At 48.3% G+C, this 14,238-nt stretch overlaps 1 protein-coding gene across 1 annotated transcript in view; it reads left to right on the top strand.

The window, feature by feature from the left end:
- LOC139281485 (polyglutamylase complex subunit TTLL1) overlaps nucleotides 1-13,951 on the top strand; it is a 52,762-nt gene extending 38,811 nt beyond the window's left edge. The window contains exons 7-9 of the mRNA XM_070901657.1: nucleotides 5,618-5,704; nucleotides 6,626-6,789; nucleotides 13,822-13,951. Coding sequence (XP_070757758.1) covers nucleotides 5,618-5,704; nucleotides 6,626-6,789; nucleotides 13,822-13,951 — 381 coding nt within the window. The remainder of the gene's footprint in view (nucleotides 1-5,617; nucleotides 5,705-6,625; nucleotides 6,790-13,821) is intronic.
- Nucleotides 13,952-14,238: the final 287 nt, after the last annotated feature.

The following is a 14,238-nucleotide window of genomic DNA, read 5'->3' as shown; positions in this document are numbered from 1 at the left end:
TGGGTTCATTCTCATGGTTGACAGCGAGGTCACTTGCTGGTTGGATGTGTGTTGGTGGATCATAGATGGTGGGGTCTTCCTCAAACTGTTCTTGGTAGTCCGTGAATCGCGGTTTGGTCTGATCCAGGTGCATTCTGCACGTTTGCCCATTCAACAATTTCACAACAAACACTCCATTCCCCTCCCTGGCTAAGACAATGCCAGCAATCCACTTGGGACCATGACCATAATTTAGAACAAACACTGGGTCATTGACTTTAATGTCACGCAAGGCCGCCGTGCGATCATGGTACACGTTATGCCTGTGCTGCTGGGTTTCTATGTGATCACTGACTAAGGAGGACTAAGGTGGACTAAGGAGAGCCTGGTTTTGAGTGCTCTCTTCATTAACAATTCTGCAGGGGGAACCCCGGTGAGCGAGTGGGGGGCGCATCCGGTAGCTGAGCAGAACCGTCTTGGAGTCCGTGGGCCTGGTGCCATCTGCCGCAATCTTTCTCCCCATAAATTCGGCCTCTGGCGCCAGGAAAACACACTTGGAGCATTTCAGCCTGAGTCCCACTCTGTCCAGTCGCTTTAGAACCTCTTCCAGGTATTGCAAGTGTTCGGTGGTGTTTCACCAGTGATCAAGATGTCATCCTGGAACACCACTGTACATGGAACTGATTTCAGCAGACTCTCCATGTTCCTCTGGAAGATGGCCTCCGCCGAGCGAATCCCAAAGGGGCATCTGGGATACAAGAAATAATCCTTTGTGCGTGTTGATGCACGTCAACTTCTTTGACGGTTTAGCCAGCTCCTGCGTCATTTAAGAGGAGGTGAGGTCTAGCTTGGTGAACGACATTCCCCCTGCTAGCGTTGCAAATAAGTCTTCCGCTTTGGGTAGTGGGTACTGGTCCTGTAGCAAGACTCGGTTGATCATCATCTTGTAGTCCCCGCAGATTCTGACCGTCCCATCGCTCTTTAGCACTGGCACAATTGGACTGGCCCACTCGTTGAACTCGACTGGCGATATGATTCCCTCTCGTTGAAGTCTGTCCAGCTCGATTTCGACTTTCTCTCGCATCATATATGGGGCTTCTCGAGCCTTGTGATGAATGGGCCGTTCCCCAGGAACAAGGTGGATCTGCACTTTGGCACCTGTAAAGTTGCCGATGTCTGGCTCAAATAACGCCGGGAATTTGTTTAGCACCTGGGCGCACGGGGCATCATCCACCGAGGACAGGGCTTTGATGTCGTCCCAGTTCCACCGGATCTTGCCTAGTCAGCTCCTGCCGAACAGTGTAGGGCCATCGCCTGGTACAATCCATAGTGGTAAATTATGTACCATTCCATCATACGATACTTTCACTGCCGCACTGCTGATAACAGGTATGAGTTCTTTGGTGTAAGTGCACAGTGTAGTGTGAATCAGGCTCAGTTTTGGTCTCTGTGCCTTATTACTCCACAGTTTCTCAAAGGCCTTCTGGCTCATTATCGATTGGCTTGCTCCCGTGTCCAGTTCCATGGAGACTGGAATGCCGTTAAGTTTGACTTTTAACATTATTGGAGGGCTTTTGGTGGTGAAGGTGTGTACCCCATAAACTTCCTTCCCATCCTCCAGCTGAGTTGCCTGTCCTACTCGTTCAGTGTGATCCACGCTGGATCGGTCGCTGACTTTGCCACGTGGTGAGTCCGAGGTCGCTTGCACAATCGCTGGAGGTGCACCATTGTTTCACAGCCCCTGCACACGTAGTGCTCGAAAAATCATTGATGGGCTCTGTGACTGCCCCCGCAGTGCCAGCATGACGTTAATGGATTCACATTAGCACTCCCCAGCAGCCTCTGAGTCACCCTGGGCCTGGCCTCTGTGGCCGTGTGGGCCCTATCGCGTACAGTCCTGCCTGCTGAAGGCCTTATTTTAAGCACAGTACTTGCCGGTGAGCCTCGATTCTGTGAAGATATCTGCTTCGTGTTTTCGTTCGTGGATATGAAGGCCTGGGCTATTGTGATGGCCTTGCTCAGATCCAGGGAATCGGCAGACAGCAACTTGCGAAGGATGCCCTCATAGCCAATTCCGAGCACGAAAAAGTCCCGCAACATTTCCTCCAAGGATCCTGCAAAATCGTACTGCCCCGCAAGGCGTCTAAGGACGGCGATGAAACTCGCCATGTTCTGGCCCTCGGAGCGACGGTGCCTGTAAAAGCGGTACCTGGCCATCAGGATGCTCTCCTTTGGCTTGAGGTGCTCCTTAGCCAGCGTGCACAGCTCTGCGTACGATTTGTTCGTTAGTTTGGCTGGTGCCAGCAAGTTCTTAAGGAGGCCATATAGTGATGACCCACATACGGTGAGGAGAATCGCCCTGTGCTTGATCTCTGTTTCAGCCGTGTCCAATTCATTGGCCACAAAGTACTGGTCGAGGCGCTCAATGAAGGCTTCCCAATCATCACCTTCAATAAATTTCACAAGAATACCAACGGCAGCCATTTCCGCGTGAAAGTTCGTGATCTGTAACTCGTCGCCAGTTGTTATGTTTGGAATAACTCCACGAGACCATTGTGAATTTGGTCTGTTTAACATCACTCCAAAGTGAGGCAGCAACGTGGTGGCCTATCTTTTATACCTGTTTGCACCAGGTTACACACAGGTGACCCATAGGTTTCCCACAGGTGTGCCCTCTGGTGGCAAGTCTTACACACAGGTGAGGTTCACATACATAACAATCCATGCCACTGGACCAAGACCTAGCTCTGTGAAGCCCGTATGGTGGCTGGTGTGCATCTTCCACCCTTCAACATTTAGTTCTGGAATATTAGGTCCTTCATTGAAACACCTGTGAACTCATCCCTTTTTGCCATGGTCGCAAATCATCCTCAATATGAGGGACCACCTATGATGATGATGACAATAAAGCTGCGTGCCTCAGATTTTATCTGTCTTCCAGGTTTAACCCTCGCTGGACATGTTCCCCAGGCCTCGGGAAACCCGGCAGCTAAAGGGAGGCGAGGATTGCTGATGGAAGAGGTTAAGTATCCCCACCCCATGATCGCCGCCTCTCTCACCCCAGGATCGCCGCCCCTCCCATCCCAGGATCAACGCCCCTCCCACCCCAAGATCGACGCCCCTCCCACTCCAGGATCGCCGCCCCTCCCACCCCGGGATCGCCGCCCCTCCCACCCCAGGATCACCGCACTCCTCCCCAGGATCGCCGTCCCTCCCACTCCAGGAACACTGACTCCTCCCCAGAATTGTTGACCCCCCCTCCAGCATCACCGATCCCCGCCCCCCCCCGATCAGACACCCTCCACGATTCGGACCCCCTCCCCCCCCCAATGTTATCACTACCCAAGCAGCAGGCTCCCTATCTGCTCCTCTGGTGCATTCCCCGCCTGACATGGAGCCAAACCTGTCAATCAGCTCAGGGCCACATGTTTCTCTTCTTAAATTGTAATGTTTTGGATTATTCATAAACTTGGAATAAATATTACATTTAGATTATCTACCCAAATTGTTTTGTTGTTCTAATCAACTGATAAACATTTTATATCAATTTGTAAAAAGATCTTCCTATCTTATCAAGTTTATTTTAAATACTTTATTTAATTTTAATTAATTTTCTTTAATTGGATCTTGCTACCTTTCCCAAAATAGATTGGATCCTCAGAAGAACATAAGGAAAGAACATTGATGGTGGTGGGGGTAATAAAGAAAGTGAATTTTCAGCAGCCCACTTTGGATTCCCAATTATGACACCCAAATGTAAAACTCATTCACACTTTGGGAGAGAAATTTGGGAGCACCTCATTCGAGATGCTAACTTTTAAAAGTTGAAAAATTTAGTGCCAGGCGCTAATGATTTTCAACTTAAAAAAAAATCGGTGTTTGTGCTCCAGGAAGGAAGTGGAATGCTAAATCAAACGCTCCACTTCCTTCCTGGAGTGCAACAGGACGCAGGCGGGGCGGTAGTTCTGCAGTGCTGCCGCATTCCGAGACTCCTTCCCTTCCTTAAAGGGAAGGGCCATCGCTGTAGGCTCTGCATTGGGACCAGTGAGCTGGTCCCCGACGGCAGCCACGATTTGGCTCGGTCAGCCCGATGCACTGCAGCAGAGAGCCGGACTGATCGATTGCGACCGAAGAGGAACCTAAAAACATGAGCAATGCCATTTTTTGAAATTTTTGTACTTACCTCGGCCACCTCGCCTTTAACTTTTGCCGCTGAAGCACCTGGCCTCCCGATGAACCCCAATGTTTTATCTGAGGGAAAAGAAAAATAAGGATAGTTGGAGAAAAAATTGAGGAGTAAAGCAAAAAGGAGAGACTAAACTTTCCAGAGAAAGAAAACTGAGGAAATTGTGTTCATTTGTGCTTCCCGTTATCACTTCCGGGGGGGCGATAACGGGGCACTAACCACTTACTGACCGGGCGCGGCGAGATGAACGACTCCCGCTATGTTCCGCGGGAGTTTAGCGGTGGCAGTAACCCGTAGCGCCCCGCTCCGCTGCACCGGCAATGACAACATCATCACCGTGCACAGAAAAGTTCAGGAGCGGCCCCTGAAGCTGCGGCAGGCGATGACAGCAACAGCATCAGGGGGCACATGCTGAACTGCAGGCCGCTCGCGGGGCACTAGTTAAAGGGGAAGTGGCGTGTGTGGAAAAAAAATCGGCCAACTTACCAGTCAAAGCCCGTTGCATCTTTTAACGTGGGGTCTGTGCTGCGATCTGGCAGCCCAGCACGCCACCTGAGTGCCGGGCTGATTGCATGGCTTCCCGCTCCCCGATGGTCCAGGTAGGAAGCAGCAGAGTCGGCAGCTTGGCCCTCCCCTTTATTGAAGACGTGGGCCCCTTCTACATGACAACATTCTGCATCCTAGCGCGTAGAATTGCGCCCCTCTCTGTGTGCTTCCACCCTGCTCGCATCCCACAGAGGGAGTGGAGTGCGTTACTTTGCGCTCCATTTCCTCTCGGGGGCGGTAATCCCAATATCGCAAGGGGGCGAGACTTCCACACCTGGCACAGGAACCCCCATCTCACGGCTGTTACCGCCCGCAAACGGGGCGCTATGTAATTTCCCCCCGAATGTGATATCACAGATTTGTTATTATAGGTTCAACTATTTATTTCTAGTTACGTAAGTATTCATAGACATTAGCTCCATATAACAAAACCATGCCAAATCAGCAACTGAAGCTTATCTATCCGTAATCATTAAATTACAGAAAATTGTTTGAAGAATCATTTGCATTAATGATTATATGTCACCTTGAAATGTACTTTTTTGTTATCTTTTTACATTTGTGGTATTTAATGAAGTGATTAAAATATATTATTATCTCATTGTGAGGGATTAACTCAAAGGCTTTCAAATGCCTGTCAGTATTTCTGAAGAGGAACATTTGAGTGTTTTAATCATTTTGCACATAAGCATTGTGATATCTCCAGCACAGTGCTTGTTATTCATCTTGTATTAAATAGTAATTGTATTGCACATAGAAGTAATGTCCATTTAATAATAAGCCTCGCACAAGAGACACAAATGATCTTCTTTGAATCATCATCCATTTAAAAGTCCTTCATTTTAGCTTTCAAGCAGATTGTGACATTTCATCAGTAAATGTTATCCTGTGTTTTTGTTTTTGCAGCCAGTGATGACCAATGACAAACACTGCTTTGAATGTTATGGCTATGACATTATCATTGATAGTAAATTGAAGCCATGGCTCATTGAGGTAAATGGCACTGAATAACTGAAGATTGACATTTATGTAATTTAGTGATTTATAACTGCTGTTGTTAACTGCTTAATTCAGTTTTAGAAAAAGGATAATAATATTGATTAATAACAGTGTATATGACGGAATCAAAAAAATCTTGGCCCCACTCCACCATTGGAACCACAGTGGAGCAGGCACCGATGGCCTCTGCTCCTAATCCCACCTGAGCATCCAGCTCAGCTAATTACCAGGTGGGTACAGGCCTGAACCCCATGTGGGCCCTATGTCTGCTGCTGTATGCTGGGTTCATTCTGACTTCCAGGCCAATCAGTGTTAGAGAGGCCAGGGAATTCTCTCTCTTGGTCCCATCCACTCCGATATCATAACCCATGTTTGGAGCAGGCGGAGGTTCTTTCCCAAACAGGCCTCAATGGAAAGCTGTGCCCTGGATTGGGACTCAACATATCCAGATTCCAGCTGATTTCCCACCGCTTTGGCTGCATTCCTGGCTGATCTATGCTGGGAGTGTACCACTGGGGCCGTGGAAATTCGGGGCCATAATCTAGGCTGACACTTCCATGAAGTACCGTGTTAATAAATTGCCACATTGTGAGAAGTGACATTTATCAATGAAATGTTAAACTGAGTCTCCGCCTGTCTGTTCAGATGGATGTAAAAGATATTGTGGCCATTTTGAAGAAGAACGGAGCATCATTACACATAAAGAATAGTAACAAAATAGGGGACGTAACTCATTGCCCAAGTAATTGTGCTCTTACGTGAGTCATTAGCTTCAAAAGAGGGGAGGAAAGAAGATCACCTTGTAAACATGAGGGAAGGGGGAGAACTGTTATCAACAATCAGTAGTTTCATGCAGATTAAGTTTATATGTTCCAAATATTTCCATTCTTGTAAAATCAATTCTCCCCCATGTAGGTTAATGCTTCTCCTTCACTGGCATCCAGCACAGCTAACGACCGAATCATGAAATACAATCTCATCAATGACACGTTGAATATTGTTGTGCCCAATGGTGACATTCCAGATTGCAAGTTCAACAAAAATCCTTCCAAGGAGGCTCTTGGAAATTATGTCATCCTGTAAGTTATTCACAAATTATAATCTAAAGCTTATGGTTTCTTAAATTAAAAAGTTAAAGTCATAATTATCACAAAACTTTTACAGAGAAATACAGAATAGTCCAGTTTTATACCCCCTTGAGATAGATATACCATGAAACAAATCCAAGCCAATTGCTACTTCTTTATTTTGCAACCACTATACACAACAAGAGTATTGCCCAGCTTGATAGGTTCTGGAGAAAACATTCACATGAAAAAGCTGTCTTTGATGTTGCAATTAGGTGATGCAACATGTGATCTCGTAAAGGGGGAGAAAGGGAGTGTGGACAGCAGAGTTTTTATGAATTATAGTTTGTGTAGGATGGAACTTGGGAGGCTGATAGGAAGAGTATTTGAGAATTGATGTGATGAAGGCATGGGTGACCTGCTTATATAATGTTCTCCCAAGGGATGCTGTGATCCCTTGGGACTCCAACAGGTAGGCCCTCTGGTGGTCAGGTGTGATGCAGGTTACAAGGGGTTAAATACATAACACTATGTTCACTCATTCAATATGAAGGTTAAAATCACCCATGATTATTGCCATTCCTTTTTTACAAGCCTCCATTATTTCTTGATTTATACTCCGTCCAACAGTGTAGCTACTTTTAGGGGGCCTATAGACTATGCCCACCAGTGACTTTTTCCCCTTATTATTCCTTATCTCCACCCAAACTGACTCAACATCTTGATCTTTTGAGCCAATATCGTTTCTCACTATCGCACTGATCTCATCCTTCACTAACAGAGCTACCCCACCTCCTTTTCCTTTCTGCCTGTCCTTCCAAATTGTCAAATACCCCTGAATATTTAGTTCCCAGTCTTGGTCACCTTGCAGCCACGTCTCTGTAATGGCTTTTAGATCATACCCATTTGTAACAATTCGGTGTGGTGGGGGGGTTTGGGGATGGAGGAGCCAGAACTTGCATACTGCGGCCACAGAGCACGACCTCTGTATAAATATAGGGCTCAATTTTGCACAAGCCCGTTTTCTGGCGTAATTCCAGAGTTTTGCCCGTTTTTCTAGGCCCGAAATGCACCAGAAATATTTTGCCAAAGTTTCCCCGATGTATAATTCAAATTTGGTGCCGCGAAGCGTGTCCAGTCGCCTCGGAGGATGGAGCCTGCTGTCTGCACCGATAAAGCAATGCCGCACATTCTGCACATGCACAACAAAAAAAGTGACTTTTTGATGTTATTTCAATGGACACGCATGCGCAGAATAGCTCCGGGTTGGCAATCAGCTATTTTTAAAGAGCCAGTTGTGTGAGAAGGAGTGTTGTGTGAGAGCATTGGAAAAATCGGATCTGCAGCAATACATGGTGCAATACAAGGACCAAGAATTTCTTACAGGATAAAGTGGAGGCTCTAATTACTGTGATTGAGGCCAGATGGCAGGAGCTGGACACCAACAGAGGTCACATAAAAGTTCCACTCAAAGAAATGAAGAAACACTGAAACCAAGTTTCAGAAGATTACTGCACAATGGTGACCACCACCAGATCTGGAGGCCAGTGTAAAAAGAAGTGGCAGGACCTTGGTCAAGTAGTTAGTGTAAGTAATATTTTCATTTATTCAATAGAATTGCAATTGTAAATGTGACCAGCTGTATCCCACCCAGCAAAAAGACAACCTTCTCTAAAAAGTTGCATTTTCATCTTTGCAGAGGAAGGTGGCACATAATAAAAGGGAAAGAACTTGAACAGGAGGAGGCCCGGCATATCTGCACCCACTGACACGATTGGAAGAGAGGGTCGCTGCTTTGATGGGTCCCGCCTGGAGAAAAGCAACCACCACTGCACAAGCTGGGCACTCGAGGAAGAGGGTAAATCCTGCAAATTTCACAGTCTGGCTTTGCTAAATGTTAAGTATTGCGCGGACTAGCCATGCTTCGGTTCCTGGGGATGTCTTCGTCAACTATGCTTCGGTTGATGCAATGTGCTATCATTCATCGTGGCTCTTCAAATGAGCCTGCTGCCTGCACTGTGTGAGCCTACTCATGCCACCCACCCTGCCCCCTCCTCTGCTGCTAACCATTTGTCTGTTCTGCTATATTTTGCAGAACTTGAGGCCTACCCTGACAATGCAGAAGAAGATTCAGAAGTGGACGAGCCTGAAGAGGAGAACATCTTCCAATCCCACACTCGAGACCAAGAGCATGGGGGTGAGGAGGAGGGGGAGGAGGAGGAGGAGGGGATGGAGATGGATGAAGCCCCACTGTTTTACTGATTTTGGAGGAGGTGCACGTGCCGCCCATTGAGGTGCCAGCTCCTTCCGTGACTAGTGGTTTGAGTGTTGGTGGGACATTCCATGGTTTCCTAATGTCTGAGGCTGAGGGGCCCAGTGGTGGGGTACAATGGGGCACACCCAGTGCCCCACCTTCTGAGGCTGCGGGTTCCAGTGATATGGTGCAGCGAGGCACACCCAGGGCCTCACCTTCCGAGGTTGCAGGTTCCAGTGATATGGTGCAGCGAGGCACACCCATGGGGAGGAAGGGAAGGAGAGGTCGACCGCGCTCGCCTGAGGTGCAGGATCTAACAGATGTGGTTCAGATAATGGCAATGAGTGGGGAGAGCATTGACCTTATGCGATCACTCCTGGACACCATCAGTGGGGCGGATGATGAGGTCGCAGGACTGTCGGAGAAGTAACAGCCAGCTTACGAGAAATGGGAACGATGTGTGGGACCATGAGTGAGGGAATATATCAGTCAGCTGAAACCATGTCAGTGACCCTGAGGGAGAGAATGTCACAGGTAGGTGATGCACTGTCAGTGAACATCAGCGAGGGAATGTCAGAGATGGTGCAAACACTATCACTGAGCATGAGGGAGGGAATGTTGCAGGTAGTTGAAACAGTTTTGCTCAACATGAGGGAGGGTATGTTGCAGGTAGTTGAAACAGTTTTGCTCAACATGAGGGAGGGAATGTTGAAGGTTGTTGAGACACTGTCAGGGCACATGTTGGAGTTGGCTGCTGCAATAAGGGAACATGCCCACACCCCGCGCCCATTGATAGAATCAACTGCCATTACCACTCCAATTCCCACACCAGCCTCTGAAGAACCCCAAGCTGGGCCCTCCACATTGCTGCCTGGACCCTCCACATTGCCACCTGGGCCCTCCACATTGCCGCCTGGGCCCTCCACATTGCCGCCTGGGCCCTCCACATTGCCGCCTGGGCCCTCCACATTGCCGCCTGGGCCCTCCACGTTGCCGCCTGGGCCCTCCACGTTGCCGCCTGGGCCCTCCACGTTGCCGCCTGGGCCCTCCACATTGCAGCCTGGGCCCTCCACATTGCCGCCTGGGCCCTCCACATTGCCGCCTGGGCCCTCCACATTGCCGCCTGGGCCCTCCACATTGCCACCTGGGCCCTCCACATTGCCGCTTGCCACCACCCCCACCCCCCCGCCCCCCGCAACAGGTAAATCGGCTGATGGTCTTGCAGGCCGGGACCATTAGAGGGAGCAGCGTGCGGTGGCATACCACTGCAGGGAGCAGCGCATGCTGTTGCAGGAGGGCGATGGCTGTCTGCAGTGCAGGCAGGTACAGCAGGAGTGGTGAGGTCGGGGCAAAGGAGCGGCAAGAGTTCATAGAGAGATGTGATCGGGGCCCAGGAGAGGCGAGGGCCCAGGGGCAGCACGGGCCAGCCCACACTGCGATATGTGCGCGTACTAGGTCCGTGCAGCGGAGCTGGTCTCCAATCGTCTTGGTTAATCCTTGCCACTGGACCAAGACCTAACTCTGTCAAGCCCATGTGATGGCTGGGGTGCAACGGCCACCACACGTTAAAAAAATCCACGCACAGGCATCTTTCCACCCTTCAAGATGTAGTTCGGGATCCGGAATATTAGGTCCTTCATTGAAACATCTGTGAATTCATTCCTTTTCGGCGTGGAAGCAAGTCATCCTCGTTTCGAGGGACTGCCTATGATGATGACCCAAGATCTTAGAAAGACTAAGCTTGATATCAACCCCAGAAACACTGCGCCACCGCCTGAGGGCAGAGGTGGTGTAGTCACTGAGAACAAGTGCGGCGGGCGGTCTTAAAAAAAGGAGGAGAGTGGGTGCAGTAAATTATTGCATAATTTCTTTGCTGCTGCTGTTGTTGTTGTTATTATTGTTATTGTTGTAACTGTTGTTCTCAAATTAAAATATTTTTGTAAGGTATGTAAATTTAGAAGTTTAAAAGTAAGTAAGTAATCTTAAAAGTTTTTAAGTGATCTTAGAGTTTGTAAGTGATCATAACTGAAAACTTTAAAGTTTGTACAGAATAATTTTATTAAAGTTAAGTTAAGTACAAAGAACTGTTTGTTAAACTTTTGAATAAAATATATTTTACATTAAATCTGAATCATTTTCATTATTTGTTCCATTATTAACACAACTTTTGGAATGCAAGAAGAATCATTTCCATTATTTGTTCCATTAACACAACACAACAGTACGGAACAGGTCCAAACAGTAAACATGGTGCATGTGGAATAGTTGTCGCTGAGCCTTCAGGCAGCAAAGCGATCACGGATGAGCTGCTGACGCAAGGCTCAAGCAATCGTTAAAGGGGCACGATGGCCCGCCCTCCTCCGCCGTCGTGCTTCAGGTTCAGGTACTTGCATGGCTTCCTTATCCTCGTCCTCCTGCTCGTCATCTGCATCTTCCTCATCATTATCATCAGCCACTCTCACCATCGGTGGGTCTTCTCCAACCAGCTGCTGCTGCCTCATGATAGCTAAGTTCTTCTTCTTAGGCGGTCCCTCGTATCAAGGATGACTTGCTTCCACACCAAAAAGGGATGAGTTCACAGGTGTTTCGATGAGGACCTGATATTCTAGATCCCAAGCTCCATATTGAAGGGTGGAAGATGCTTGTGTGTGGATTCTTTTAACGTGTGGTGGCCGTTGCACATCAGCCACCACACGGGCTTGACAGAGCTAGGTCTTGGTCCAGTGGCAAGGATTAACCAAGATGACTGGAGACCAGCTCTGCTGCACGGACCTAGAGAGCACACATATCGCAGGAGAATAGTAAGTAGGTGGCCACCTGGTAGGGTAGGAAGAAGCAGGCAATGCAGGAATCCTCCAGGAATGTGATACACTCAAACCGGTTTCAGCGCTGAATAGTGAGCCAGTGAAGGTGATGACACCTTGAGGGAGTACAGTATAGAACACATCCATGGTACTGTGGGGAAAATGACTGCACGGGGGATACAGCAAAGTGTAGAAATGCAGTGGTCATAATATAGCACTTTGCACATGCAAGATAAATGGCCATTAAGCAGCTCTACATTTTCCATCAACAAAGCAGAACAGGCAAGCAGACAAATGGCCAGAAAATGCTGCACTTTGGAGGATGGCTAAGTTATGCAGCATGCAGCACACAACAGTGAACTGACCAACAATTTCAGGGGAGTATAGCAGGTAGCCTCTGGAATGGTCCAGGCATCGGAAACACTGTTTCAAGACGCCAATGGTCCTCTCTATGATGCTGCACGTCGCAATGTGTGACATGTTGTATTTCCGGTCAGCTTCCGTCCGGGTTACACGTAGGGGCATCATGAGCCAAGTGCTGAGGCCGTACCCTTTGTCTCCCAGTAGTCAGCTCTGCCCTTCTGGCTGCTGTTGAAACATGGCAGGTATAATGCTCTCGCATAGGATGACCACGTCATGGGTGCTCCCAGGGTACCTTGCATCGACCGACATGATGCGATGCATGTCGTCACACACGATCTGCACATTAATGGAGTGGAAGCCTTTTCTGTTCCTGTACATCTCCGAATCCTCCAAAGGTACTCACAAGGTGATGTGGGTACAATCAATGCAGCCCTGTATCTTTGGGAAGCCAGCAATCCTGGAGAAGCCTACAGCCCTGACACGCATTGCTTGGGCAGTCATGGGGAACATTATGTAGTCATTCCTCTGGGCATATACTGCAGCTATCACCTGCCGAATGCAGACACGTGTTGCATGTTGAGAGATGGCGCACACATCCCCAGTTGTAGCTTGAAACGATCCAGAGGCACAGAATGAAAGTGCAGCTGTAACCTTCATTTCAACTGACAAAGCAGTCCTCCTGACGCTTCGAGATTGCAGGTCTGCTTTCACCAACTCACAGATCTCAGTTACAACTTCTTTGCGGAAACACTGCCTTCTGACACAGTCTCCATCACTCAGGTGCAGGTACGAACGCCTGTCTCGATATACCTGACGTGGGTAAGGCCTCCTGCCCAGCACCCTACGGGCTCTGATGTTCCTCATGCGATGACATCGAATCAATTGTCTCCTACGTAGTACCATCATGCAGAAGGCTCGCACAAGATATGGTATTGTCAGTATTGCCCCCATAGTTAAATTTTACCTTTACGAGAAGCTCAAAATGGCAGGAAGGCAGGTTCTTTGTTCTCTCTCCCCAAGGTCGGTATGGATGGACCACACCAAGGTCTTGTGACTTCTCCCATCCCCCCAACTCATTGCAGTCTTGCGGCTTCTCCCCTTCTCTCCCCCACCCCCCTCCCCCAAACTCATTGCAGTTTTGTGCCTAGTGCAGCAGCCTTCCAATCGCCACCTCGCTCCCCGAGCTCAGTGCAGCAGCCTTCCGATCGTCTAAAGCAGTTAGGCCGGCGCAGATTCCAGGGGGAAACTTTGAATTAAATAATTACGCCAGAAAAAACGGCGCGTGCCAAAAAAAACAGCGCAAATGACCTGGGAAAATTGAGCCCATAATTCCCTTAGTGAGTCCACCCCTTCTACTGGTTGAAAACAGGAGATTGACAACCCTCCCACCACGGGGCAGTTCGGGGTCACATGGCTCCAGATTTTAACCCGCGCTAATTCAGGAATGAGCTTCCTGAATGGGGGGCTCTTCCAGGGACATTGTTTACCCGAGAACAGAGTCCCTCATCCAGGGACTGTCCCCAGAAAACAGTGATGTATGGTCACCCTAAACAAATAGCTATTTTAAACTTTAAAGACAATCTTTTAAAATCACATTCCTTGTTTTTTATGCTTCTTTGTCAGTTGCGATGAAGAGTTAGCAGTGAATGAAGGAGCTGACTGTGACCTGAAAAATCGCCTGGGTCAGTCCTTTGGTTCAAAAGGTGGCAGAGCAAAAGATTGTGGACGACCTATCGCCACGACTTGGAAATGATGTCAAAATTTTGAAGAAATTGTTTGATGGCAGCAGCTAAACTAAAACAATGCTGTCCATGTACTTCATGAACACAGCTGTCCTAACTGTCCAAAATGAATGATGAAAAGTAGTTTGCTGTTTGCAATTTGCTTCCTGTTACTGTAACCATATTTTAGGCACTTTGATGCTTAGCTCGGTGCTTTGGAGAAAATAGGACAAACATTATGGGGGTACAATTTCTCTTAGTGTACAGACCATTCAAATTATTTTTTGTGCACTTTCCCCTGTGGAGAGCTCCATCTCAC

Source organism: Pristiophorus japonicus, chromosome 15 (genome assembly GCF_044704955.1).
Source record: "Pristiophorus japonicus isolate sPriJap1 chromosome 15, sPriJap1.hap1, whole genome shotgun sequence".
Lineage (NCBI taxonomy): Eukaryota > Metazoa > Chordata > Chondrichthyes > Pristiophoridae > Pristiophorus > Pristiophorus japonicus.
Note: the sequence above shows the minus strand (reverse complement) of the source record. Positions and strands in the feature narration are given on the sequence as shown.